This window comes from Monopterus albus, unplaced genomic scaffold (genome assembly GCF_001952655.1).
Source record: "Monopterus albus unplaced genomic scaffold, M_albus_1.0 scaffold195.1, whole genome shotgun sequence".
NCBI lineage: Eukaryota > Metazoa > Chordata > Actinopteri > Synbranchiformes > Synbranchidae > Monopterus > Monopterus albus.
The window spans coordinates 80,300-107,434 of NW_018128075.1; the positions used below are offsets into that span (position 1 = coordinate 80,300).

Consider the following 27,135-nt stretch of genomic DNA (forward strand, 5'->3'; position numbering starts at 1 on the left):
GCGCGGCTGCCTCTCTGTTGCGGAGAGCCCCGGGGGCGATGCTGCTGGGCGGGGATGGTGCACGGTTTCTGCCCGGTGGCCGAGGAGAAGATGCAAGCCGCTGCTACAATAAACCTGCACCGCTGCCGTCGTATTTTCCGACCAAGAATTGATGATGGTGATGATGCTGCCTCCCCCAGTGGTCTTTTTCTGCTCCTCCGGATCCTGCTCATCCGGGATTCTTGTTCTGCCAACCTTGGATTATAGATGATTGTTGTGGACATTATTTTTCTCTTCATTTCATCAACTCTTTTTTTCGAGGAGAAGCGGGGGGAGATATAAATTGGTAGATTGAGGACCGGTGTATTTTCGTTTCCAAGTGCGCGCAATCACGCCCAAAATCAGTGACCGACGCCTTGGTGGGGAGGAGGGGGAGGAGGAGGAGGGGGATGCCGCACCGTCCATCACCAAATATCAACAAATGTCACCAGGCTCGGATTTTGGGGAAGCCCCCTTCGGCTGGCGTTTGCGTGTAACCCGAGTAGCGCAGCGGCAGTAAGAGGTGGCAGCAGGGATATCTGCCGTGCCACAGCAAACATTGCAGATATATGGCTCTAGAATACATTATTAAAGATTTCACTCTTATCTAGTTCTATTTTTATCTCGCAGAAAAAAAGGGACCTGGGGAGGGGGGAAAGACAACTGCAGATCCTGTCAAGATGCACTAGGCTGTTGAGAGGGAAAAAAGACGCAGTCTCCAGATATGGTAGCCTACTTAGTGGAAATGATTGCAATATTTATTTCAACGCACAGCTATGCATCCTTATCGCATGTATTTAATGTGATCGATTTGTTTGATTGAAATGCAAGAACTGGCGCACTCTTGGAGAGGCTTTTCCCTACCAAAAAATAAAAACAGGATGCCTTCATTTTCGACGGACAACGAAGCGCTGACACTTTGATAAGATACTATACAATTTTTTGACAGTTTTCTCTCCGCCAGTAAAACCAGTCGTGTATTCTTCTGCCAGAGAACTGGTTTACCTGAAATTACCTAAACGTATCGCCCTGTTTCCCATTCATATTCCAAACACACGGGTAGAGACACCGTGCGCTTTCCAGCTCCTCTTCTCTCCTTCCCCTCTCCTCCTCCTCCCTCCCGCCCCCCCCGCTCCCTCTCCACACACAAATGGAGGTATCTTCTGGGCGCTGAAGATCTGGGAAGGAGACAGATAGCAGACAGACGCACACCAGAGGAATAGCCAAACCCAACTCTATTTTGCATGTGTTTGGAGCCAAGGCTAATGGGGTGGTGGCATGTGGAGGTGTCACTCTGAGGTTCCCCCCCAGCTCCTTCCTAACCTCTGGCGTTTGGTGTCTGCAGAATGGCGCGTTTTGGAGACGAGCTACCCAACAGGTATGGAGGAGGAGGAGGTGGTGGTGGCGGGGGTGCCGGCGGACAAGGGGGGCCCGGCCGCGGCGGCAGCAGACAAGGGGGAGGCCCCGGAGGGCAGCGGGTGTACAAGCAGTCGATGGCCCAGAGAGCCCGGACCATGGCCCTATACAACCCTATACCCGTCCGGCAGAGCTGCCTAACGGTCAACCGTTCCCTCTTCCTCTTCAGCGAAGACAACGTGGTGAGGAAGTATGCCAAAAAGATCACCGAATGGCCATATCCTTTCATAAGCAAAGCCCAACAGCTTTAAGGTAACGGGGTTGTGGTGTGGTTGGTGAGGTGTGGCCTAGTGAGCTGTGGAGGGTTTCTGTGGTGATTGCAGCCTGGGCCGGTGTGTTCCTAATTCTAAGTGTCTGAGTTTTTCCTTTTTTGTGGTATTGTGCTTTGCTGTGAGATGTTATTTGATGTGCTCTTTCAAGATGGGAGTGTGTGTGTGTGTGTGTGATGTGTGTGACATGTGTGGCTTTCTGCTGTGTGCTTTGACTGATACATGGCAGAATACATGATCTCCCTCTCACTGCTGTGTCCAACCCAGCTGGCCTCAGGCTCACCTGCTAAAACGCTGCCACTGATGGAATGAAAGATGATGCTGATGATGATGGCGGTTGTCATGACACCAGCAATCACAATCAGTTGATGCTGCTGGTGATTAAGATGCGTCTAGAATAAAGCATTTAGCTCGAACCTGTTAGTGACCCCAGCGTGTATGTGTGTGCTTGTGTGTTGCGGCTATAGGCCAGTAGTCATAGCTGAGTGCTGATGTCAGCATTATAAGGGCTTAAGCACCATGCAACCAGCAGGGAGAGGAAATGACTCGCTCCTGTTCTCCCTCCCTACTGATCATATATGGGTGGCCTGTGGCCGTCCTACAGAGCAGCAGTGTGTATGTAGTTTTCAGTACAGGTCGGCACACTGCTATGAGAACCTGGAACAAAAATTGCTAATAAATATGAAGTATATTGCAGCTCAAGGCTTACACTGTGGCTTGGTGGTCTAGTTTTTAATGCTTTTGGGGCAATTTTTTCTTTATTAGAGAGAGAGAGCTGACAGGAAATGAGAGGATGACACTCTACAAAGGTCTCAGGGTCGCTGGAGCTCGGGATGTTGCACTTCATTGCAGGTCACAGTCTTTTCATCATCCTTTTTTAAATTCAGATTGATACTCGGCCAAACGTGGACTGACTGACATCATGATAAGGCATCACAATAGCTGGAATAGAGTTTTATGGAAGAACATCTAAACACAGTGAGCTATGGGCCCCCTATAGAAGTCAACATTTTTCCTCTTCGTTCTTTGTCCATGTGCCATACAGCACACACAGTAGAGAACACACATAGGGGCTAAAACTAATAGCATTTTTATTGTTGATAGATTTTTAAAATTTGGTTGATAAAATGTCAGCAAAGAGTCCAGAGCTCCTGGTGATGTTTTCAGATAGTTTGCTTAGTCTGACTAACAGTCTAAAGCCCACAGGTAGGTTCATTATCATAGAGGATTTAGAAAAACCTTGTGGTGATCCACTAGTTGATTACTCAGCTTTAGTTTTAGGTACAGTAACTCTCTATACTTGATACGTACATAGGAAACGTGGGGATAGAGAGTAACATGCATCAAAGCTCTTTAGTCACATTCAAACCAGGCATATTGTAATATGGTTGTATATGTTGACCACTAGTCCACCAGGATTCTCAAACGTCTTAAGGTTTTGCCTAGAACCCACAGAACCCATCCTTTCCTGGGTCTTCCTGTGAATCAACTGAAGCTGTCTTTGGAGTGTGGGAGGAAGCCGGAGTACCCGGAGAGAACCTACACAGGCACAGGGAGAACATGCAGGCTCCACACTGAAAGGCCCCGGGTAGGCCCGGGGTCGAACCCAGAACCTTCTTGCTGTGAGGTGACAGTGCTAACCACTGCTGCTCCTTGCCATCCTCATCACGTTATATTTTCTAGAAATGACTGAATTTAAGAACAATAATATGTTTCAGCGCTAGTGGTGTTGATGCCAAGACGGTTTATGTCAGTGACGGAGGCTGGTGTGTGCACACACTGGGATGGTTGAGGTGGGGTCCACGCACGTCCTAATTCAACACAGGGTGGTTAGTCACAACAGCCAGTTTGATGTATATGTAACTGCTACACAATTAAAAAAATGAGGTTAAGAACAGGAAAAAGATGAGAAGGATTAGTCACATCAGTAAAAATGCTAAAGCTGTTTTAAAACTGCACAGACCTCTATCATCAACTTCACTCCCTAAGGTCGTCTGATACAGTTTATTAGTAAGGATTAACCGATGTAATACCTTAATGATGTGAAAGTCGGGCTTGTCAGATAAGCGTGTACGGGCCTGTGTGCACTTGTGGTCATGGTGGTGAATGTGTGAGTCTGCCAGAGAACTGGCACAGAATGTCTTCACAAATGTCTTCACCACAAATTAATATGCATCACTGACACAGTCTTCAGCTTTTTCTTTCCCTTTCTTCCTTCCTTTGTTCCTTGTCTTCCTTTTATTTCCTTTCCTTTAGTGTTTTCAGTCTGTTGGCAGATTGTTAGCTACACAAAGATAAAACTCATGTTGTCTAACACAAAGGTCCTGCAATAAATCCTCCTGTCATGAAGGTGTTCAGTTTGTTTTCTTGGTTGATACACAGGAAACCAGAAATGTAAGTCCAAGTCATTTCCACGAGCTGAGAATATTATTAGAATTATTTTCCTTTTGCTGTCTAATATGGAAATAAACTACGTGAACCACATGAACTCAAACTAGTGACGAGAACATAACATGAATAGATTTTCTACAGTTACACCCACTGCTGGGTTTCTTTAGCCTGAACCAAATGTACAAATTTCCCGAGCTGCATTTTATTAATGTCCACACTGACCTCTTACAAATTTTACCACAGTTTGTAAAATCACATGAAGTACCACAAGCTGGCAGCTCATAGTGCAAAACACACGTCTGATGCTGAAGACGAGGGTTTGAGTCCTGCTGTTTAGGCAACTTGAGTCTAAGCTTAAGGTTGGTTTGGTTAAATGTTGATATTGGATGTCGGTGGTTCTCCTCATCCTGTTTCGAGTCGGCCTCCACCGTCCTGACCTCAGTCAAGGCTTATGAGTTGCTTAAACGCTCGTACACTCACAGTTTGTTCATGTCGCTAAAGGCAGCCACAGAAACATCAGTGTAAAACACAATTTGTTCTCTTACTCGGTATGAGAGGAGCGTTCTATTGTGAAACATGTTCAGATTTGAAGAACATCCACTTCCTGATTTGAAAGTGAACTGAGCATCTCCCAGCATGCCGCCATCTGTACAGAGCCAGTCTGTGTTGGCTGGCAGCCGCCGTGGCTCCTTCACCAGAGACCCAGAGGACTTCATTATACCTCCCTCTCCTCCCTCCGCCTGCGCTTCCCCCTTCCCTCTCTCCCGGCCTCTCTGTGCTCCTTTCATCTCCTCGTCTCCACTGCACTCGTCCTCCTGCTATCCTGCTTCCAATCCTCTGTCCTCCATCTTCTTTCTCTCCCTCTTTTCTCTTTCCTGTTTTGTCTTTACTGATCTGTCGCTCTCAGTTTAAATGAGTAGAGCGTTGTTCATCACAGTGTACAAAATATTAAACACAAATGTTAACCATATTTGTGGAAAGTCATCAAATGTTAGGAGTTAGTCATGTTTCTCCACTGATTCAGATTTTTATATTCATTTGTTTCCAGTCTTTGTTCACATTCTCCTGCTTTCATTGTCTCTGTCTTCAATCTGACTCTCAATGTGATTTTTTTTTTTAAATTTTCCTTTATATTTTACTTTAGTCTATTTCAACCCTCCTTTGACTTGACAAGGAAAGAAACAAGGTGATGGTATTAAGATATTGGGCTCTCTCTGTCTCTCTCTGACCATCTGTCCTGGCCGTTCGCTGTCTGTGTGGCTTTCACACTTTCCTGGCTGCGTTCTGGCCACGCTGCCTGGTATCATGTGAGAGAATGTGGAGAGCGGTAGACGGTATGCAGCAGTAAGAAAGAAGAGGCAAAGGGAATAAAGAAGGGCCCCACTTGTAAGATATATACATTGTCAATACAGAAGATAATTCTAATAAATGAACAAAACAGCAGCCACAGAACAACAAGCACGAGCAACAGTCATGACAGTAATATAGATTTAGAAATGCAGAGAAGAGGTGAAACTAACGATGGTTTGCACAATTAATTTTCTTTATCAGTTTATCAGATTTCAACATTGCAGATTGCCGTTTACTCGAGCCAATGATGATGTGTCCGGAACACAAAGGAGTTAAAATCAGCGTGAAATCAAACTGTAGAAAAGTACAGTAAGTCCGTATCTTTATTAAGCAGCAACAAGCACATTTTTAAATAGATGAGTTAAACAATTTAATGATTCATTTACAGGATCGAACAGGGATGATGCCTGTGTTCCGTTGATGTAAGTAGTGTTTTATTCCAGAAGATTAATCCGATGTGTTTCCCTGGTTGATTTTGTTGCTGCAGATTATTTTTTAAAGTGTCATTTTGAGCTGGTAAAAACCAGCAGGTGACTTGATAAGGTTGAGATTTTGTGCAGCTCATGCTGCTGTGCTACTACAGAGGAATGATGATGATTATGACTTCTAGCTAATCAGATACGGTGCTTCACGAAGACTGGAAGGAGGCGCACACACACACACACACACACACACACACACACACACATGCGCTGACAGATCAGCTGGTGGTTTGGCTTCATCCGTCTGGCATGGAACAGGCAGATCCGTTCAGATCAGTCACGGCTGACATAGGCCCTGGTAGCTCTGTGTGTGTGTGCATGTGTGTGTGGGGAGGGAAGATTCCCATCCGGTGGACGGCGCCAGAGGCCATTGCCTTTAGGAAGTTCACCTCTGCCAGTGACGTGTGGAGTTACGGCATCGTCATGTGGGAGGTGGTGTCCTACGGTGAGAGGCCATAGCGCCATTTGGGACTTTCACGCTCCAGTGTGCAATCTCTCTCTCTCTTTCTCTCTCATTTGGATAATGCTGATGCCATGAGATGACATTATCACAGTAGAACAATAAGTGAAAAAACACAGCTTAAAAATACACATTGATGACAGGACTTTGCAAGAACTTTTCTGTATTCCAAAATGTATTTTTAGAGAACAAACCAGCTACAGAACTTTTTTAAAGCACAAACCTTTAATTTGAGGTATGGAATCTTTTTATAGCTACTACTTTCCTCTTAATACCATAAATAATACAAACTGTACCATGACATTAATCTTTAACTAACATTCTGATGTACAGCTACTCACTTACATATCGTAGCAGCAGACACTATCCGTGTACGTGCTGGCCAGTTAGTTGCAGGAAATATTGTGTTCTGTTGCAACACACACTTGCAAAAGTAGGTTTGAATAGTATGGTCATTTTGAAACTGTGTCTGGATTATGGAGTTTTTCACCAAGGAGTGACAAGGTCTTCAGCTGCAAAATGTTCCACTCAGCACACATCTAGGTCACAATCAGATAATAACCAAATTAAAGGGATCAGATTTATTAACTCAGATATTTGCATCAGTACCAGCCCGGTTCCGCAGTAACTGTACTGTACAGGGTAAAGTAAATACAATGATCCCAGCATTTCCAAGGGGTTTGCACTAAAATAGATGTTTGAATTGTAGGCAAGGTTTGTTTGTTTGTTTGTTTTTCCCTTTAAAGAAGGTGTAATTTTAAGAAAAACTGATGTTCGGCTAAAAATATTACTACAGAAACTCATGTTTAGAGGAAAAAAAAAAGTTATTTTATGATTTAGCAGTTCACTTATGTTGGAAAATAACTGTACTTTGTATACATACAATACACGAATACAAACCTGCAAACATACGCACATGTTGTCATAGTAGCTCCTCTTTACTTGACACAGCATCCTGGCCATCAGACAGCGGTACAGTAATGGTTGTTTTGACAGAAGCTGACTCCAGATATGTGATCTTCACAGCCAGTTCCCTCAGTGAGCGAGTGTGTGTTTGTCTGGATCTCACTGTGGTGAAATGCAATGCCCCTGCTGTCCTCTCCTGAACTCTGTGTGTAGGCTGCCGCCGCTCTGTGTGTGGGTGTGTGTGTGTGTGTGTGTGTGTGTGTGTGGTGTCTGTTGCACATTATATACAAGAGGTCAGGACACACAGCACAGATCATCAGACAGATGAACAGAAAGTCAGTTTACTTCACAGCTGTTTGTTTTGTTTGTGGATCTGAGTCCACAAAATATTTGTTTTCTCTTAATTTGAAAGAGGTGAAGTGAGTTAGCAAGTGGTTGAGAAGATGAACATAGAAGGGAAGGAGCTAAAATATGGAGGAGGCAAATGGGAGGCAAGGTAAGAGGAAGAGGTAAGAAGGAATTAAAAGGTAGAGAAAGACAGGGAAATATTAAGAAAGTTTGGAAGAAGCAGAACAAAAACTGGAGCAGTGTGGAGTGAGAAGGAAGAAGACAGAGCAAAGGGAGCTGAACAAAGAGGAGGAGAAAAGAGAAGGGAAATATAAAGAGATGAAGACAGCAAGTCAGAAGAGAACAAGACAAACTGGAAATGGGTTGATTAAAAAATGGTGAAGAAATAGTGCAGAAAAGAAAAGATTATTCAAGAGTAAAAGAGAAATATGGAAAGAGGGATATGATGTGCATGAAAGTTTTCAGCCAGCCAGTCAGTGTCTTAATCCCCTTTTGTGGGCACCAAAACATCCAGCCTCTGTGCTCCCAGTGTATGAAACAGCTGACAGGCAACTCCAGTAAAGCTCATCTAAACAATGTCTTGATTGGTTGGAAATTACAGGTCTGTAAATTCCTGTTAATTTCCAAATTATTTGCTAAGAAGTTTTGTGGAAGGAACCGTATACTATGGTACTAATTACAGGTACGATTAGAGAATGATACACTTCCAGTTATTTCTCAGTGCTAAGCTAGCACAGACCTGAGGCTTTCTTCAGAGGACAGAATGTTAAATCTGTCCATAAACAAACATCCAATTCAGCATAAATGAAGAATAGCATTTCAAATAATTAATAAAGAAATGGTAAATATTACCTAGGGTTTACAATGAGCAGTTTCTTTCATGAAAATTCATCTGGAAGCCAATAATAAAGTCCACACAACTCAGTGGATAACTAAGAACTTTGTCCCTATTTTAAGAAATGATTAGGAAATAGCAGTAAAGTGTTACTGAAGTTTGGTTCAAAACCCATTTGTTGGAAGGCAGCCAATTAGGGGTTAATCCATAGCATGTCTGAGCAGCATGACTGGAAACTGACCGCTGACGCTGACGGGACGTCGGTGGTTTTATTAATGTGCAGGTGGATCCAAAACAGGACTGGTTGCCAGCACCTAACTCTGAAGGTGAGAAGGGGTGTGGAGTGCAGGCAGGAGGAGGTGGGGAGGAGAGGAAGAAGGAGCAGGAGAGAGATCGAAGGAGACAGAAATGTGGAGAAAGAATTAGAATGAAAGAGGTGGAGGGCCATAGTGTTTCCCCCCCCATGTTGAGTCTCTGATCTACATTCAATCTGCGCCATGTGAATTATTGATTGGCATTTAGCCAGGCTGTGTGTGTGTGTGTGTGTTAGTGCTGAGATGCTTTTGCTGAAAAGCACAGTGGTGTTTTCTTTTTTCTTATTTATTCTATTGATGCACAGCGAGGTAGAGGAAGAATAGGGAGAATGGGACAGATTGATGCACACAAGCTTGTGTACGCCGCATACACTCAGTCATTGATGCTCACAATCACACACGGGCCCGCAGGTGTCCATAAACACACATGTACACACACAAGCGTCAGCCAAAAGCGCATTTACATTTTCCACTCGCAGCACACGCACATGAAAATGCACTTAAATACACACACGTACACATATAGGCAGAAGAAAGCGAGGTCTGAAGCACCACTGACTTCTAAATATCGGTGGGGAGGGGTTGCACACACACTCGTCTTACTCACTCGTTTCTAAAACAGGGCTACTTCTCAGTTTGTGCATTTTGGTGTTTTCTCAATGTGTGGATTCAACATTTCATCAGTGCACCTGCACATTGTCTGAACTCACACATGAGAAAATAAATGTATTACTGTTTCCGTATGTGGGTGGGTTTCTATATTTGCACACCATTGCTTGCTCTCTAGACTGCACTCAGGTGTCCAAAAGATGCCTTAGTCATCTTCTGAAAATACATTTTCTTCTTATTTTTGTCGAAATTGGTGCTAGGTAGTTAGAAATGGTGATCAGCGAACCAGCACTTTGTTCCGCCTCAGTCAAAGTCACCTTGGTCAAACATGGAAAAGTTTACAGCCCAAAGTCGTTGTTCATTTATGGTCAGGAGATTTTTTTAGTCAGAGACAAGAAAGAAAGAAGAGTATTACTAAGAGAAACTGAAAAGAAGAAGTGTTTGTGTGCACAAACACTGAGACAACAAGAGCAGGAAAGGCCCAGGAAGGCGACATCCAGGTATAAACAGGAAGTGGTTTGGCCAGTGATAAGGACAGGGTGGTGAACTCGGAGGGGAGATGCCCATGTTCTGTATACAGGTGGCATATTCATGTAGTACACAGAGTGGATTAAGAAGGAGCGTGATGAGCTCTCCGTGCACTCTATAAGGGCTGATTCTTTTTTTTATTCCAGTAAAGGAGGATCATGGGAAGGCTGAATACTTCCAAACATGAGGAGCAGTGCCACCGAGTTACATTGACTTGGCTGCTATCTTCTAAAGTAAGAAGTTGAAATTAATAGCAGTAATTATACTCGTGACATTTTAAGTTAGCGACGTGTGTCAAAACACTGATACATGTTTTACAGCTTCTGACAAAATATTGGGTCACTTTAATATTTAGGCACCCAGCTAAATTAGCTGAGATATCTACAACAACAGAGCACAGAACTGTTTGCAAGGCTGTTCAAGTCATTAAAAGTAGTCGTCTGCTGATTAATCCTGCTGTTCCCCACAGAAAACAATGGATCTGAATCGGCTGCTGGGACTATTTGAAGCTACATTGTCAACCTTGTCTTCAAACTGGCCACACAGTTGTAGAATAACTACTTAACAGGGAACAACTGTGGGATTTCGAAGCCCTCCACAATTCAGCCAAAGATAACTGATGCTCAACAAGCTGTGAATTCAAGTGATTGTTTCAGATCTATAAAGTGCTCTCCTCGCTCTCGCTCAAGCCACCATTTGCTGCTACTCCAGTTACCATCAAAATCCTGAAATGGATTTACAGTATGCTGCCTAAACCTATTAGAGACTGTCCTATCCAGTGAAACTGCAGCCTCCGTCACTTGTCCAAACATTCAGAATAACCTCTCTTTACATTTTCCTGAAAGTGTCCTCTTGTGAAAAATAATTGTAAAGGTAGAAGTAACCTGAAGTTACAATACTGCAAAACGTCTGAGGAAGGAGTTCTTGGTGAGTAAATGTCAGACTGGTATCTTGTCATTTCAGACTTGTTTCACTGATACAACGTCATGTGACACAATGAACTTTCTAGTCTGGTTTGTGTTGCTCTCATGGCAGGTGAATGTAATAAATAAAATATCTTTTGCAGTGGGTTATTATTTAGGTCTACAACATAACATTTGTGGCTGAAAAGTTTGCTTAATTCATTTTTAGATGATTATCAGTCTTACATGATAAACAATATCTTTGGGCTGTTGTCAGATAGAACCAGACTTTTAGAGCGTCACCGTGGGCGTTAGTATATTTGGTAGCTGAAAAGTAAAATATTTGTTTGGTTAATCTGTTTCCTAAAAAGGAAATAATTTAGTTGCAGCCCTAAATGTTTTCAAATGTTGTATTTTGTGAGACCTTTCGCAAAGCAAATGATACAATTTGACATTCAGCAGTGTAGGATTTGAACCAGCAACCTTAAAGCTACAAAGCTGGCGTGATGTAAGGAAGTGGGAAGAGCGATGAATTGTCCCTGGTTCGAGGAGGAAAACGAGGCCCGTCCTCCCCTCCGTCCCCACCAGTCTGCTTCTAATAGTTATCTTGCCAAAGTAATGAATGGTGGTGTTGGGAAATGATCACCTTAATGATCGTAATTATTGTAATTGAGTCGCAATAGAACATTGTTCAAGATTTCAGATAGATAAGGAGAGCAGTGTGGTGTGTGCCTGTACAGAGCAAGAAGATTCTGAAGAGCTGAGGGCCACTCTATCAGCTCCTCGTCCTCCCTCCTCATCCTCCAGCTCTTCCTCCCCTTACACACCTTTCCTCTGTTTCACTCTCTTACCTCGCACCAGTTTTACTCCCTGGTTGCTGTTGACCGCAGCGTGGAATCAGTGTGGATCAGAACGCGGAAAAACGGAAAGAGGCAGGAGAGAAAAAGAGATATGTAGAAAGAAAGTGAGGAATATGCAGTGAGAGGGGGGTGGGTGAGAAAAGAGAGAGAGAGGAATGAAGGAGTAGTGACAGGCTCAGTGTGTGTCTCCCCCTGCAGCCCAGCACGCCTCTCTCTAGCAACTGGGCCAAGTGCATCTGTGTGTGAGTCTACACTACAGCCCATTTGGGTAAATGTGTGTAGGTGGGATTGTGTCTCTGATGTGTTGTTGGAATTTGCATGTTTCTGTCGGGGTGTGTGAGAGAGCTTGGAAAGATGGTGTATTTTTAAAGCTAATTTGCAGCTTAGTTTTGTTTTGCAGTACAGTCCCCAGCTGCTATAGGCTATTCTTTCCATTACCCATCATTCCCTGCTATAGCTCAGTGGTGTAGTACGAGTGTGATTGTGTGCCCCTCATCATAACTGACATTCTCCTCCTTCTGTCTGTCTCTGTCTTTATCTCTGTCCATATGCATTGGATGTTTTACTGATGGTGAAGCTGTTGCAGTGACACATCAAAGTCTAACATTGCAGTGCATTTAGTCTATGTTTTATGTGTTTCATTCAGGCCATACAATACATATTTACAGTATATGTGTAAAAGTGTTTGTCATTTAGGGTTGATTTAGTCTGTTTAGTGTCCAAATTTCAAAGTTTCCACAGGCAGGAAGAACGTGAGTGTCCCTGCCGGAAGTTCAGGTTAGAGCAAACAAAACTACTCAGTCGTGTTGTGGTTTTTAAAATGCTTAGATAAGTAAAACAATGCATATCAACTGTACCTTCCTCTGACAATCAAAATCAGAATATTTTATTTTATTTTATTTTTTAACCAATCTAGGGCTGGACACAAATATTTGATATTCGTTCTTTGGGTAGGTAATTTTAGTATTTGAATATTCGAGACAGCAGGAACTTTTAATGCACTCTGAGTCCGATGATGAAGAGGAAGAAGAGCACAATGGAAGCAGCTTCGTCCGCTAGCTGGTACTTATGAGGGATGACAGGCGTCACGATTTGTTTCAGTGCAAAGGTCTGTTAATGAACAGTAGAGTCAATGCTATCAAACCCCATCCCTTCATTAATACTTTTTTTATTTTATTTTTATTATGAACAGCCAATGTAGAGTCAGGAAACCTAGAGAGACCTGGCTCTGACATGAAACAAGGTCCCTCATTTGGAGGTTGAACTGTGGATGTTGCTGTCACCTGACATGGGCCTGAACTATTGTATCAGTGACTTTGATATGACAACAAGTGCAGCATCTGTCTGCAAGTTTTGACTCAAATAGATTACGTATATAATACAAAATGAAACTCCTAACCTTACCAAAAACCGAGATGTATTGTACTGTTAACCCTTTGTTAACCCATGTAAGATCCTTTACATTGACAGTTAAACATGTAAAGTTCCCTTGATGTTGATGGGAGGCTCAGTATGATCCGCTAAGCTTCTGCAAACTTTGTGAGGTTGTGAAAAGAAGCAGAGGAGCAGTCAGGGTTTTTGGAGGTAACTCTAAGTGCCCCTGAGGCACCGCTACACAGGCAGTAACATGGAGAAAAAGCCCCTCTCTCATCAACCTTTCATCTCTCCTTTTGGTTCAATCAGGCATTTGGTCAGCGCTGTGCACACTAAACAGGGTGCCAGTGGAGCTGACTGGGACACTGCATCATCAGCAGCCTGCCAGTCAGCCTGACAACCAGTCTGCAACGTTAGTGTGTCACTTGGCCAAGCCAGGGGTGTGGTCCTATCAGTCTGACAGGGTGGGCCCTGAGGTCAGCACGGCTGTCAATCAACGGGCCCAGAGACAAAGATGCTGAGGAGCACGTGTGGATAACTGAGTGGAGGACAGTTGTGCTGTGATGGGGGAGGGGGATAGATGGATGTGTGGCATGACACTTTAATTAGGAAAAGGCTAGTGAGGGCTTTCTGGGTGGATTTTATGGTGTGTGATGGGCTTAGACCCAGTATACTGGGTCAATTTAGGCTTTTAGCTAAACACTGGACAGTGGTGTTGTTTCTCCTGAACCACATTGGATAAAGGTATGAAAACCAGACCTGAGTTGTAATAATCTAGAATTATTGTTGAACTATTCACTTAATCATCCAAATATACTGTGGTAAATAAATGAAGGATTCTTTGGCATTAAATAGGTGGGTCACATTGTTTTCAGAACAATCTTCCCATCTAAATAATAATAAAAATGCCTCTGAATGCTGATGGCTGAAGAATCACCCTATCAATGCTGAAATGGCTGAAGGCTGAGATCCAATGCTGAATAATTATGGAACATTTGAAATAAAAGCTGAAGTTGGGAGCTTATTTTCTAAGCAAACTGAAAACAGTGGAAGGTACTGTATACTTCCAAAGTTAGAAGTAGAAATACAATTGCTTGAATTCATAAATGAATAGAAATAATTGTCGATCGGTGCTGTTCGATGTGTCTTGCTAGGACAGGACAAAGTAGCTGACAGTAAGAAGGAGCAAAGCTCTGAGCTTTGAAAGGAACTGGACATTCAGTTAAAGTGTTTATATTGAAGTTGTTTCTGCAAACTTCAGGGCTCTTATTTTGAAAGCAGACCAACAGTGTGTGTGTTACTGTGTGACTGTTTGTGTGGTTTAAATGTTTCTATTTTAAGTAATTAGCTCCACAGGACTCATAATACCAAGAAGGTCAATTTATTTATTATTAACATTAGAAATACTTGTAGTACCACAACATGGTAATACTGTCAGAAGTACTGGGCTGAATGGGATAGCACTGACAGGGATAGTGCAGTAGCAGTACACGACCTAGCCTGCCGTCCGACCTGCTTTACACCCGACCCTGATTCCTTAAGTAGAGTTGATATAAGAAGGAACTTAGACTATACTCACAGGTGTATAATCAATCATAATCGATCTCAATAGAATCTATATCAGCATGTGCATCTGCCTTACAGATACAGTGCCAAGATGTACTATGCCAAGTTTCACTAATATAAGTGAAACTATTTCCAGGCAAGACCTGCATTAGATGGTTTCCAAACACTGAATGAGCATCACCAACATCAGTGTTCAAGTCTCCAACAACATACACACAAGCAGATCCATTATCCTGGACAAATGACATAATAAATGCCAACTTGTTAAGATATTCATCCTCATTATGAGGGCACTCATACAGAGTATATGCATTCAAGAAGTCCCACACTCAATCTGTCTGCCAGCAGCCAGGTCTTATCACTTCAATCTGCAGGTCGTATTTCCTATTCCATAAGATGACAACACCACCACCTTTAATTGTCCCAGAGGTCAGTGGTGGATTCACCTGCACCAAAAGAGTCTTTATGGAGACTCAGAGTCTAAACACTTGTCCATACTGAAGCACTGTGATTCTTTTCATCTGCACTTTTCACACAGGTGAAAAAATCCCAGCGCTTTAACACAGGCAAGCTTTTTTTATTATTATTAATTATTGAGGTGTAAATAATGAATTTTAGTGTCTTCTGACAGCTCTTTCAGAAATTTTTTCATCCAATGTCATGAAAAAGTATTTTAATATTGAATAATATCCTGTACTATTCTGGTTCAGAATAGTGGGAAAAGCTATTACAGTCTTTAATTTAGCTCCATTTGTCCAGTCAGATGTAAGAGGGAAGCTGAAAGAGGGGGGGGAGAAAACGGAGGATGTGTGTTCAACATCAGCAGTGGTTTATTAGCCTGTCTCTGACCCTGACCCCGGGTGGGGGATGTCCGGGAGGGAAAGGGGAGGTTGAACAGATGTGTGCGTCCTTGTTGGTCACCACACAAAGTAACATTTCACTTTGACAACAGGATTCACCAATAGCACGTTGATCTTCTCTTGATCAGTGCTTTTATCTGCTCTGGTTAAGTAAATGAGAAACTGTTTCTCTGCTAGATTATCTGTTCCTGACAATAGTAACACTTAACCTTGATTTATGGCTGCGTTAAAACCTGTAGCCTTGTACCCTGGGCGGTAGCCTGAAGTGCTCTCCAGAAATGTAACTGTACGTCACGACGACGCAGACAATAACAACTGTGACTGGTTGAATTGCGTTTCCTCGTTCATGTCACTCAGTGGCTGAACAAGCACTCGTTCTACCTCACTTGGTTCAGTGGTTGTACAATCCATCTCTGACGGCTTCTCTCTTATCTGTGTTGCAGTAACTTCAGTAAAAGAAGTTGTTCACTCCAACAAAAATTTAATTAAGAAATCTTAAAATGTAAAGTTAGATCAAATTTAGATAAAAGCTTGGGTTGGTGATTCTGGAAAAACCAGCGAGAGGAAGCTGAATTTTAAAAGTTGACAGCTGAAGAGATCCCATCTTTTTGTTCTTCTCGAAGCTACTCCTCCAAAATGCAAAACGCACTGCCTGAATAATACCGATTAAAAACTGCCCCCCCCAAAAAACCAAAACCGATAATTACCTGTCTTTATTGTGTTGACCATTAAACATTCTTTCCGTGTTTGTTGCTTCCAACTGAATCAGACTGCACTTTGCAGTAACTTTTCTCTCTTGTGGCTCGTACACGTGACCAAACACATTTCTCCTCCTCGTTCTGGTTTGGCTCCTTTTTCTCTGGTTTTCACAAGATATTTTGTAACACAATTGAGCAACAGCAACGGCAACAGTTTGGACTGAAATCAAGACTCGGATCAACTGGACCAGAAATATTGTTACCATGACAACTGTACAGTATTCCTGGTGGACAGTATCTTATGGAAAGCTATTTTAGATCTTCTCTTCCACACATTTACAAAACAATAAGGGTGTTTTTGTGGTGGGAGAAATGTTGCTGAGAGGAACTCTTACGCCTTGGAATAAGATTTAAGTGATTTTAAGAATCTGAAACTTTGGTTTCATAAAAACAATCTGCCTGCTCTAAATTTTAGCCGTAAATAACCTATAAATCTGTGTCATTGTCATTTATTCTCAGATATTGTTAATGCCAGTTGGTCAGTTGTTTTGATATATTTGATTGAGAACATGAGCAAAATGAGCCACAGATAGAAAACTGGACTCGTTACAGTGACAGAAACACCTCGTCTTTAACAAACATGGTGGTCCAGAGTGTGGGGAATGTGTGTGTGTGTGTGTGTGTGCGTGCAAGAGAGAGAGAACTGTGCACATGTAAAAATACCAAAGCAGCATGTGTTAGGAGAAGGTGGAAAAAAGAGCCGGAGGTGAGGACGTAATTCTAGTTACTGTCTTTAATCCTCTGGACACACACACTCGTATACACACACCGCTGAGCTTTTAATTAACTATTTGGTGACAGGGGACTCTGGGCTAATTATTTGAACCACACATCCCTGTACTCGTCTCTTTGTCTGAAGCGCTTCCAGAGAGGCACACAGGTAGTCCTCATTCTGAACCCACCTGGTAATTGAAAAGGTCTACGTGAGGATCAGTACGCTCTGAAATCCCCTGAAGACAAAATCATCAGGGACAGCGAACGAGCTAAAGTTAGGCTTCTTTTCTGCTGCAGACTCATCCACAGTGTAATACGGATGTTGTGTTCAAGGACGGCGAGGAGACAAAATAACCTCAAGGCTCCCCCACTTTATCTGTGGGCACAGTTTGGTTCAGTTCTAACATGGTCAGACCCACAGAGGGATTCTGTTTGTAGACAGGGTTTACATATATGTAGCATGCTTTGGTGTATTATTGACTGACAGTTAACACAAAGTATTTAAAATAAAATATCACTGTGTTTCTCTTCCTGTTTGTGTTTGTTTGCCACCTGGCCTTATGGGGGGGGCTGTTACCGCTCATTGTTAATATGGGATTTAATCAAATGTTTGAATATTTTGTGACTGTGTGCTGTTTAAGTGGCATTTCCACTGGAATGAAAATCCAGAAAATCAAATGTAATCAATTAAAAACATTGGTTTGATCCTGATTATTAGACGCAAAACAATTATTCCTGTCTAGTAAACATCAAATGAGTGTCTTCATCAGTGCATGTGGGTGTATTTTTTACACATCTGACACGAGTGTGCATAAATCTGTCTGTGTAAGTGTGCATATGCATATACTGTATGTGTGTATATCTTTGTGTGTGTGTTTGCCGGTGGAAGCAGCAGTCAGGTGGATGCAGTCTGTTTCTAAATCAGATCTCTGTGTGATTCACTGGGTTGATGAGTCACCACAGCAGCACGAGCATAACCAGCCTCGTCTTCCAACACACACGCGCACAAATTTAGTACCCTGCGGCTCCTGTTTGTGTCCAACTGTACACGTATATGACAGTTTAGAGTATGCTTTCATATGCACGATAGCTTGTGTTTGTATGTGCTGTACCTTTACAGGTGTGTGTGTGTGTGTGTACTACATAATGGGACAGTGCTCTGATTCTGCCACTTGGTGACTAATGTAAAAGTTGCTGATGTCATGTGTTTGCTTCTCCTCGCTGCTGAACTCCTCATTTCCTGGACATTCATCATTTATCAGCCAATCACCTCACATGCACACACACCACACAGATGTGTGCGTGTGCATGGTTATGACTCGATTTCCTCAAAGACATTTTACACATCGCGCAGCCCTAATTTAATCACCGACACCAACCAGTACACATGGAGCCACCAGTACACATTTTAGAGGGTATGAAGTTTGGCTGTGCGGTCGTTAGCTTGATCTGACACAAACTATTTGACATGTGAGTGTTGGCTGTTTAGCAGAAGATGCTCATCTCAGGAATACTGAGACCTGCTGCTACTGAAGTGTGTGTGGGGTGTGTGTGTGCACGCCCCGATTTAGAGAATATGTTGTGCATACAAGGTATTTGTCTCCAGCACGAAGGCTCTCATTGTGTTTTGGCAACAGGCAATGTACAACAACAGAGTAGAGTATTCGGGGGAGGAGGGGAGGCAGGAGGAGGAGGAGGAGGAGGAGGAGGAGGAGAGGCACTGTTTCATAAATGTTATATACATACTGTATGTACATGTATACATTTTGATGTAGGTCTTTGATACACACAGTTGTATGTTTGTTGTAAACATGCACTCAGTCCCTTAGTGTGTGCATCATTGTCCACAGTGTAAACATGAGGTGTGTGAGCATGTGTATGTGCCTGTGTTGAGGAAGTGACAGCGAGGAGAGGAGGTTGAATGATTTGTGGCTAAGGTGACTTTTGTGTGTCTATGTATGTGAGAGTGAGGACAGACCAGTTGTCTGACCAGTTGTCTGACCAGTTGTCTGACCTAACAGGACACTGTAGGATGTTAGCCAGCCCCCTATTCCCACACTGGACATGTGTGCTTGTGTGTAGGAGTGTGTGTGTTTGACTTTGTTGGATGCACACTCAAAGGCTAATTTCAGTTCTACATCAGACATTTTAGGAGAAACTGCTTCTAGACCAGGCACAAGCACAAATCCCACTACCTGCATTAGCCTCCATAGACCAGAATAAACCTGCACCTCGATGCTTTACATCATCACTCATTTGCTGTGTCAGCATCGTCTCATTCCACATTTTATACCACTGAACAGGACCAAGTTTCAAATATTCACCTTACCAGTTTATAGGATATTGATCCTATGAATTCATGGCAAAGCCATTCATTTAGTTGCAGGGGTCTGTGCAAATGTGGACTGTGGGGTTGTGCAGTTAGAATTTTACAGACACAGAACCAGAGTTCAGTATGTAGCCGTCTGGCCTGTGTCATGAGTGCAGTGTTGGTGAAAGTACTGGGCCACCGGACTTTACCAGTGTTTCACCAGAACCCTTTGAGGGCAGATGCGTTCATCTCCAGCCATGCCATCTAGACAATTCACTTGGCATGTCCATGTTTGGAAGTTCAGCTGGTGGCTCACTGCGCCTGCTCGAAGAACTCGCCCTCTCTCTCTCTCTCACTCACTCACACACACACACACACACTGCAGCTGCTTCGGCAGAACTAAAATGGAGATACGTGTGCGAGAGCCTCGTCTGCTCACAGTAACCTACTTTTATGGAGCCTGCTCACTCAGAATGATTAAAATAATATTGCAAATCTTCCTCCTTCTGTCTTTCCATCTCCTCTTCCACCCATCTCAGCCTACCTTCACCCCCCACCTCTCTCTTTCCATCTCCTCCTTATGTCCATTTGTCTCTTCGGCCCTTTACTTCCTTTTCTCATTACCTCTGTCTGTCCTTCATTGCCTTCTTCTCTAAATGTTCATTTTTAGTTCCTTCTCTAATTCATCACTACTTCCTCTTTTCCTTTTCTCTTTATACTTCTCACACCCTCCATCCTTCACTTCCCCGCTCTTTTCACTCACTTTCTCTCCTTGCAACCTCATTCTTTAATGTTTTTCTTATTGATCCATCTCTCCACCCTTTTTCTTCTCCCTCCCCTTCATGCTTTCACCTTTCCATCTTCCTGCCTTTTCTCTGTTCTCCTTTCCTTTACTTTTCTCTATTTTCCTCCGTCTTTTCTTTCTACTGTTTTATGCTCTCTTCTCTTCCTGCCTTTCTTTTCCTCAACTTACATTTTACTTTTGTTTTTTACTTCCCTTCTCTGTCTTTCCTCTTCTTCTCTTTCTGATGTCTCTCTTGTCTTCTTCTAACTTCTCCCACTTGCGTCCTCATTCATCATTTCCCTTATTTTCATTATTTTTGATTTCTTTCCTTTGCCCCTGCCTCTTTTCTCCTCATTTGTTTATTTGTTTATCCTCAGTCTTTCTACTCTCTTCACTCTTCCTCTCACTTCTTCTCATCCTGGTGAGGAGCTGCTGGTGCTCCAGCTGTCGGCCTGGCCGAGGAACGTTTCTATAATGGAAGGATTGAAAGAGGAAGAAAGAGAAAGAGTGATGGAAAGAAAGAGAGAAGGAGCAGTAGGAGAGTATCTTCTGACACAAGTGGTCCAGATTAAGATAAAAGTGAATGAGGCCTGAGCTCATAGGAAAGAGAGGAAGGGAAGACTAAGAGCCAGAGATGATGGAGATGTGATAAGAGAACCACGGTTAGAAGTACTGCTGCTGGAGATGTTTTAAATGAAAGGCCTGGGATGAATGGAGGATTGGGGACTTGTAATAATTAAGATTTTGTTGAACCTGAGATCTGATCTGGATTTCTGAATATTAACTAATGGCTATAATAATAGAGTTACTAGGTAAACTCACTGTTCTTCACATTGCCTAAAGGAAGGTTACAGTGCTGTGAATTAACAGTGTCAATCAGTTTAATTAATGGAAAAATCATATAAAAGCTAATCACTGACTTTTTTAAGAGAAAGGCTGATTTCTCTGTTTACTGTACAGTGAAGTGCAGTTTTTTTTTTTTTTAACAACAATCTCTCCAGCTGTTCATTTTCACACTGTCCTGTGCCATTGAAATGGAAACGCTGCACCGTGAAGACCACTGCAACTCTTCGTCCGATGGTAACCAGTGAGTTTGTCATTTTCAACTAATTTTTTGTAGTTGACATAGTTTATTGTCCCAAATTGGAGAGAAGTAAAAAAAAAACCAAGAACCTATAACCTTTGTCTCCTCTGCCGTCAGTACATTTACCAGCACCGTGTTTAATAATTCAGAAGACGACTAGATTGTTAAAATAGAACAGGACTCCAGATGATGGTTGACCTACAAAAGAAGCTGCTGGAGCAGAGTCACCTGTCAGATTCCATGTGCCAGTTGGACAGAGAGATGAGCTTTTTTAGTTCCTCAGTAACTGGCACTTTTTTGTTCATTTCAGACTGCTGTGAATATACATTTTATTTATTTTTTATTAATTTGTCTGTGTATATTCACGCTGTAGTCATGTTTTAATTGGTAATTAGTTTTCTTACCGTTCTTTGAGTAAACGCTACACTTTTTTTCAGAGTGAATGGAATGAAAGCGTACAGGAAGTGATTCACGATGACTTCAGTGTTTCTCAACTGGATTAAAATCCCAATAACTGCTGTTGTGGCGTTTTGTTGTTTTGAAGTGGGTCGTTTTGCTGAAGAAAAAAAAAGTGGTCGGGTGTGTGTGTGTGTGTGTGTGTGTGTGTGTGTACATGGCTGTCACATCCTAGAGATGAGACTCTGTCCTTGAGTTGCATCACTGATGATGCTGCAAGTCTTACTGTATGTGAATAATTTGTTGTTTTTTTTTATGCATGCATACGAGTGTGTGTACGACTTTCTGTTTTGTCAGCAGGCATGTGTTTGTGTACGCTTTCCATTCATTTTGGAAATGGTGGATACAATGGCTCGGCTCAGCCCAGTGAGAAAGGAGAGTGTGATGGATGTGTGTGTGTGTGTGTGTGTGTGTGTGTGTGTGCAGAAAAAGATAATATATGCAGTTCTCATTATCAGCCTGCAAAGTGGCCCAGCAGATATTCTGCAAACAGCAACTACAACGACCAAAAACAAGCATCTTCCACAAATCAAAAAGAGCTGGGGTCACGGGAAAGAGAGAGAGAGAGAGAGACAGAAAGAGAGAGAGACGCAACAAAGACATACTCACATGTCTATATATAGCATTTTGTGGAGGAGAAGCGTGGAGCAGGATGGGAGGGAGGGGAGTGTAAGTGGAGGTAGTGGAGGATAGGATGGAGAGCAGGCAAGATGGCTGAATAGAAGAGAAGAATGGACAATGTGAAGGTTTGATCATGCAAAAGAAAGATGAGTGTTCAATCTGTTCTGCAGTCAAACTGAGGACCAGAGAGGAGGAAGAGGCAGATGGAGAGAATTAAAGGAAAGGTGAAGATGGAACTCCAAGCATGTGGGCACAATGGGATTGTTGCTGAAGCTGCAGGATACACCATGATTCAGGCAGAGCTCTGAAGTCACACTTAGTTTGGCTAATCATTGGCTCAGGCACAGCTGTGTGACAATTATCATATTAATCCCGGCATGTAGCAGGCATTATTACCTCCAAAAGTAGCTGCAGAAGATTTGGGTCACTTATTTTGGGCCAGCACTGAACAGACTCGCTAACACCACACCTATTAACTTGTATGAAAACTGGGGCAGTAACAGAGATCAGATGACACTGTCTGTCTGGGAGAGACTCCCAAACTATGCATTGGCCTCTAGCACCCGAATCCCAAGTCACAGGTGGCTGTGGTCAGGTGTGGTGTGTTGTGCTTGTGTGATCAGTATGTGAATTATAACTTGACCACTGGGCATTTCATGATGTTACAGGCATTAGTGACACTGTCAGTTCGACCATGTGCACTACAATTTCCTCAAATGATCAAGTTTCACAAAGACATACTTGCAACTACCACGGGGATATGGCATGGTTTGTGTCTAATTTTGTATTTTAAGATAGTTTGATCTCGACAAAGCTGCTGTAGGAGGAGAAAAAGTGGGTGGTGCACTCGTCTTTAACAGTTTGGGTCAGTTTCACTGTTGGTACAACACTATAAACTGCATCAAATACAACAGGCCTTTATTTTTATTTTATTATTTTAAAAACAATTAACCTGTATATAGTTACATGAACATAAATTGTGTTGTGTATATAAATAGAAAATAATTTCTGAGACCCCCCTGAAATTTCATTTTGTGATCTTCGGCGGATCTGAGCTGTCAGTCTGAGGGTCTGACCCCCTGTATTTCACACGTCTTGTGATCACACCCAGCTGTGATGTAGGACTACACAAAAACCCAGTGTGTGAGTGCTGTAGTGCACTGGGTGTTGCCCAGCATTCAGCACAAGCAGAATCATTTGACTGGATGCATTTTTTCATGCTTTAAAATCATGAGCAAAGCAAATGAGTGACTGCTTTTAGATGCTTTGAAATCCTAATGGACTTCAGATTTGGAGGATATTTGACTGTGCACATACAGTAGCTGCTTCCTGATGTTTCTCACCTCCGCATGTTTGTGAGGGAGGACAGGGAGAGAAAGAGCGCCCGAAGGCTTGTGTCACTCCCATAAAGGAAGTGACTCTTGCTGAGTCGAGTGCTACGCGGTTTCATTTATTTGATAAAGCCTCGTTTGGTGTGATTTAAAATCTCCCCCTCATCAGGCTCGGCTCCCCTAAAGCACAGCCTCAGCGCCACGCCAAAGTGCCTCATCAGCTGAAAACACACACAAACACACCCGCTGTGTTTTCATTCCTTGTGGGGACTTTACATTGACTTACATTCATTTCCTGTAGACGCTTCCCAACCTTAACCATAACCACTACTTCCCTAACACCTAACCTTAAACCAAGTTGGTCGAGTCTCCACAATGTGAGTGTGTTAACAGGTATCGGTCCCCATAATGTGAGTAATACAAAGGCACTCGGGTGAGCACACACAGACAAGTGAGTTGGTACCAAGGACATTTTTCACAGGACAGCTTAGACTGATGCAGGCGTGCAGGTTTTGTGGAGGTCAATGTGTGACGGGGGGGATTTTTAACAGTTTGTCTCCATTGAGAAAATTCTGTAGCACAGCGGAGGCTCACGTGCAAAGTTAAGGTGGGAACATTGAGATGCTTGCATAGGTTGTAAAGGTGCAGGGCGGTTTTGAAGAGTCTAGGGGTAGATGTGTATTGATGGTGTGTGCTGGCATAACATTTTCACATGGTATCACACATCTCGCACTCACTGAGTTGCCAGATGAACCCAGCAGCAGTGTGTTAGGCTAGAACTGCAATACTAGGATGGAAATTAATCAGAATGAGGAGAAGTTTAGTCATACAGAAACAGCTGCTGCTTCTAGTGAAGGAATAGTTTCATTCAGGATTATTTGGGGCAAAATTTAGGCAGTGACAATTTTCGTAACTTTTTGACAAATGTAAATAATTCCATGGTTATACTGTTTTTCTTAAACTATGAGAAGAAGCAAATATTTACTAAAAAAGAAGAAAAAATGAAAAGAAGCCACAAACTAAGACAGTGTCTGACCTGATGTTACTGATCTAAGAAATATATCCAGACATGAAACAAGGTAAAACAAAGAAGTGTGAAATATGTAACAACAAAATTCTACCTAAATACATCTTCTGACATATACTGTAATACAAGCTACTAGTCAAGTGACTACTGTCCAGCTTTGTTTGAGCCCAGAACCAGTCTTCTACGGTAGATGGTATGATGTGCATTTAATAAACATTCGATTTAGCTGCGTAGACCCATTCACAATCATTTATATTGTATGAAGATTTAATGAGAATTAACTGTTTAACAACAGTTTCATCTTTCCAGTGTCTCATCCAAAAGATTTCCTCACAATTTTTAACTAAGTTAACACTACCAATGACAAAGACATGATGCTTAAAGGGAAAGTTCACCAAAATTACAAAACAATTGCACTTGCTGCAGCCATTTTGAAATTTTATCTGAAAATGGAGCATGTGTGCAAATACCAACCATCTCCTTTTCTCTGTAACAGGTTAATACACTCCCTGGCAGAATCACTGTGTGCGCGTGTGTGTGTGTGTGTGTGTGTGTGTGCGTGTGTGTATGCACAATAATAGGCAATGGAGCAACAAAATTTTGCTGATGTGGTGTTTCCTTTTCTTCCTGTGTTTGTGTGTGTACATGTATGTGTGTACACACATTACCTGTGCATATGAATGTATTGTATTGTAATGTTTGCTTATGTATGTGTGTGTAATTACATGTCTTCCTCCTGTTTGCATACATGCTTTTGTTCATGCGTCTGTGTGTGTTTAATTGTTTGCTATGAGCCGCCACCTGCTGTGTGAAGAAGAGATAAAGAGAGAAGAGTGTGTGTGTGTGTGTGTGTGTGTGTGTGAGGTCGGTGTATCTGGCAGGGTAGGCCTTGTTTGTGGCCATCACAAAGCCATTTTAATTACTGAGAGAGGAACACACACACACACATTTTTGCAGTGTTCACCAGTAATTGTGTTGCCAAAAATTTCTGCTCTGTAATTGCTCTGATTCACTTAATCTTTCTTTCTTTCTCAACAAGAAGGAATAGAGTGCAATGGGAGACAGAAACAGGAGGTGAGGGAGCGACGGAGGGAGGAAGTGTACAAGAAGAAAGACGGGGCGACTCACATTTTGCACTCAGCTGAAAGAAGGAAGGCAAGAAAGGGGTAAACACAAGCCTGCAAAAAGGAAGAGATGAAATAGAAAAATGAGGAAAAATGAAAGTCAATAAGAAAAAAGGGATAAACAAAACCAAAAAGAGGAAAAAAACAGAGCAAAGACATAAAGGGAGGAGAAAGGAAACGGGGAGACAGCTCTGGACAGATGCAGAGAGAGACTGCAGAGACGTGAAGAAATTCTAGGAACCGAGAGAGAGGGACACACACACACACACACACACACACAGTTACCTCCTGCTTTCAGCAGGTTGTTAGACCAGCAGAGTGTGTGTCTGCTGAATAATAGATGCTGTAGCAGGCTAGCATGTAGACAGATCACACACACACACACTGCAGGGCTGCAGGTCAGTGTAAATTGATTTGCAACAAAATCCAGCAAGTCGTTCATACTGTAGTTACTGATTTGACACAAAACATGGGTGGAAGTGGAAAGTGAGATTGCCTAAAAAATTATTTAAATCCTTTAAAAATAAATAAAACAATAGTAAATAAAGCACAACCAACAGTTCCACATTTGTTGTGCAGTAACAACCACAGTGTGTTCCCAGCGAGTGTGGCAGCGTGTGTGTATCTCGCTACAGAGTCGGCCACATATCAGAGGAAAGGAGATTGAACCTACTGACTTTCATAACTTCAATTTTTAGTCTCAAACCTTTTCATCATTAAAGCTATAAAAGAAGAGGAAATCAGTTGGAAGTGTACTTACTGTAGCTGATAGCACTAAATATTCAGCTTATCCCATCTTGTGTCCTCAATCCAATGTATGCGTTTATGTCTTCAGCTGAAAAGATGAATTTCAAAAGCCTCCTAAATGTTGAAAGAAAGGATGATGTGGCTTTTTCTTTACTGTGTATGGAGAAGAAATGTTGGAACAAAGTAGTCGTATGTTTCTAGGACTGTTCGTGCCAGGACAGAGTGGAGAGAGGAGTTAGCAAAGGTTTAGCTGATACCAGGACCGATACCGTACATGCATTGTAGTTCTCAGGTCCTTGAGTGCAAATCAGCATTAAGATAAGTTTTAACGAGCCATGTGTCTGCATTGGAGTGTGGACACCTGAACTGAGCCCGACGAGACCCGAGAGTTTGGTTTGGTTTGGGCACATAGGTCAAACTTCAGGCTCAAATGTGTGCTTCCTTTAGTGATAAGGGGAAAAACATTGTATAAACTGCTCGGGGTCGGACAGAAATATACAGCCCGATCTGTGCTTTCATAAAGTCAAAAGTATGATGCTTCTGTCCTTTTATGGCAAATATTTTAATATTGTGCTAATACAATTTTTAGAAAGCTGACAACCAGTGATTTTCATTTATGAGGCTAATAATAAATTTTTTTTTTAAATGGCTGATTTTGCCATTTTAAAAGTTGAAACTATTATCAAGTTC

The 27,135-nt window shown here is 42.4% G+C and overlaps 1 protein-coding gene across 1 annotated transcript in view; it reads left to right on the forward strand.

The window, feature by feature from the left end:
• The first annotated feature begins 10 nt into the window (after positions 1-10).
• The window catches only part of cacna1ab (calcium channel, voltage-dependent, P/Q type, alpha 1A subunit, b), a 112,229-nt gene continuing 85,104 nt past the window's right edge, over positions 11-27,135 (forward strand). The window contains 1 exon segment of the mRNA XM_020617855.1: positions 11-1,651. Coding sequence (XP_020473511.1) covers positions 1,365-1,651 — 287 coding nt within the window. The 5' untranslated portion in view covers positions 11-1,364.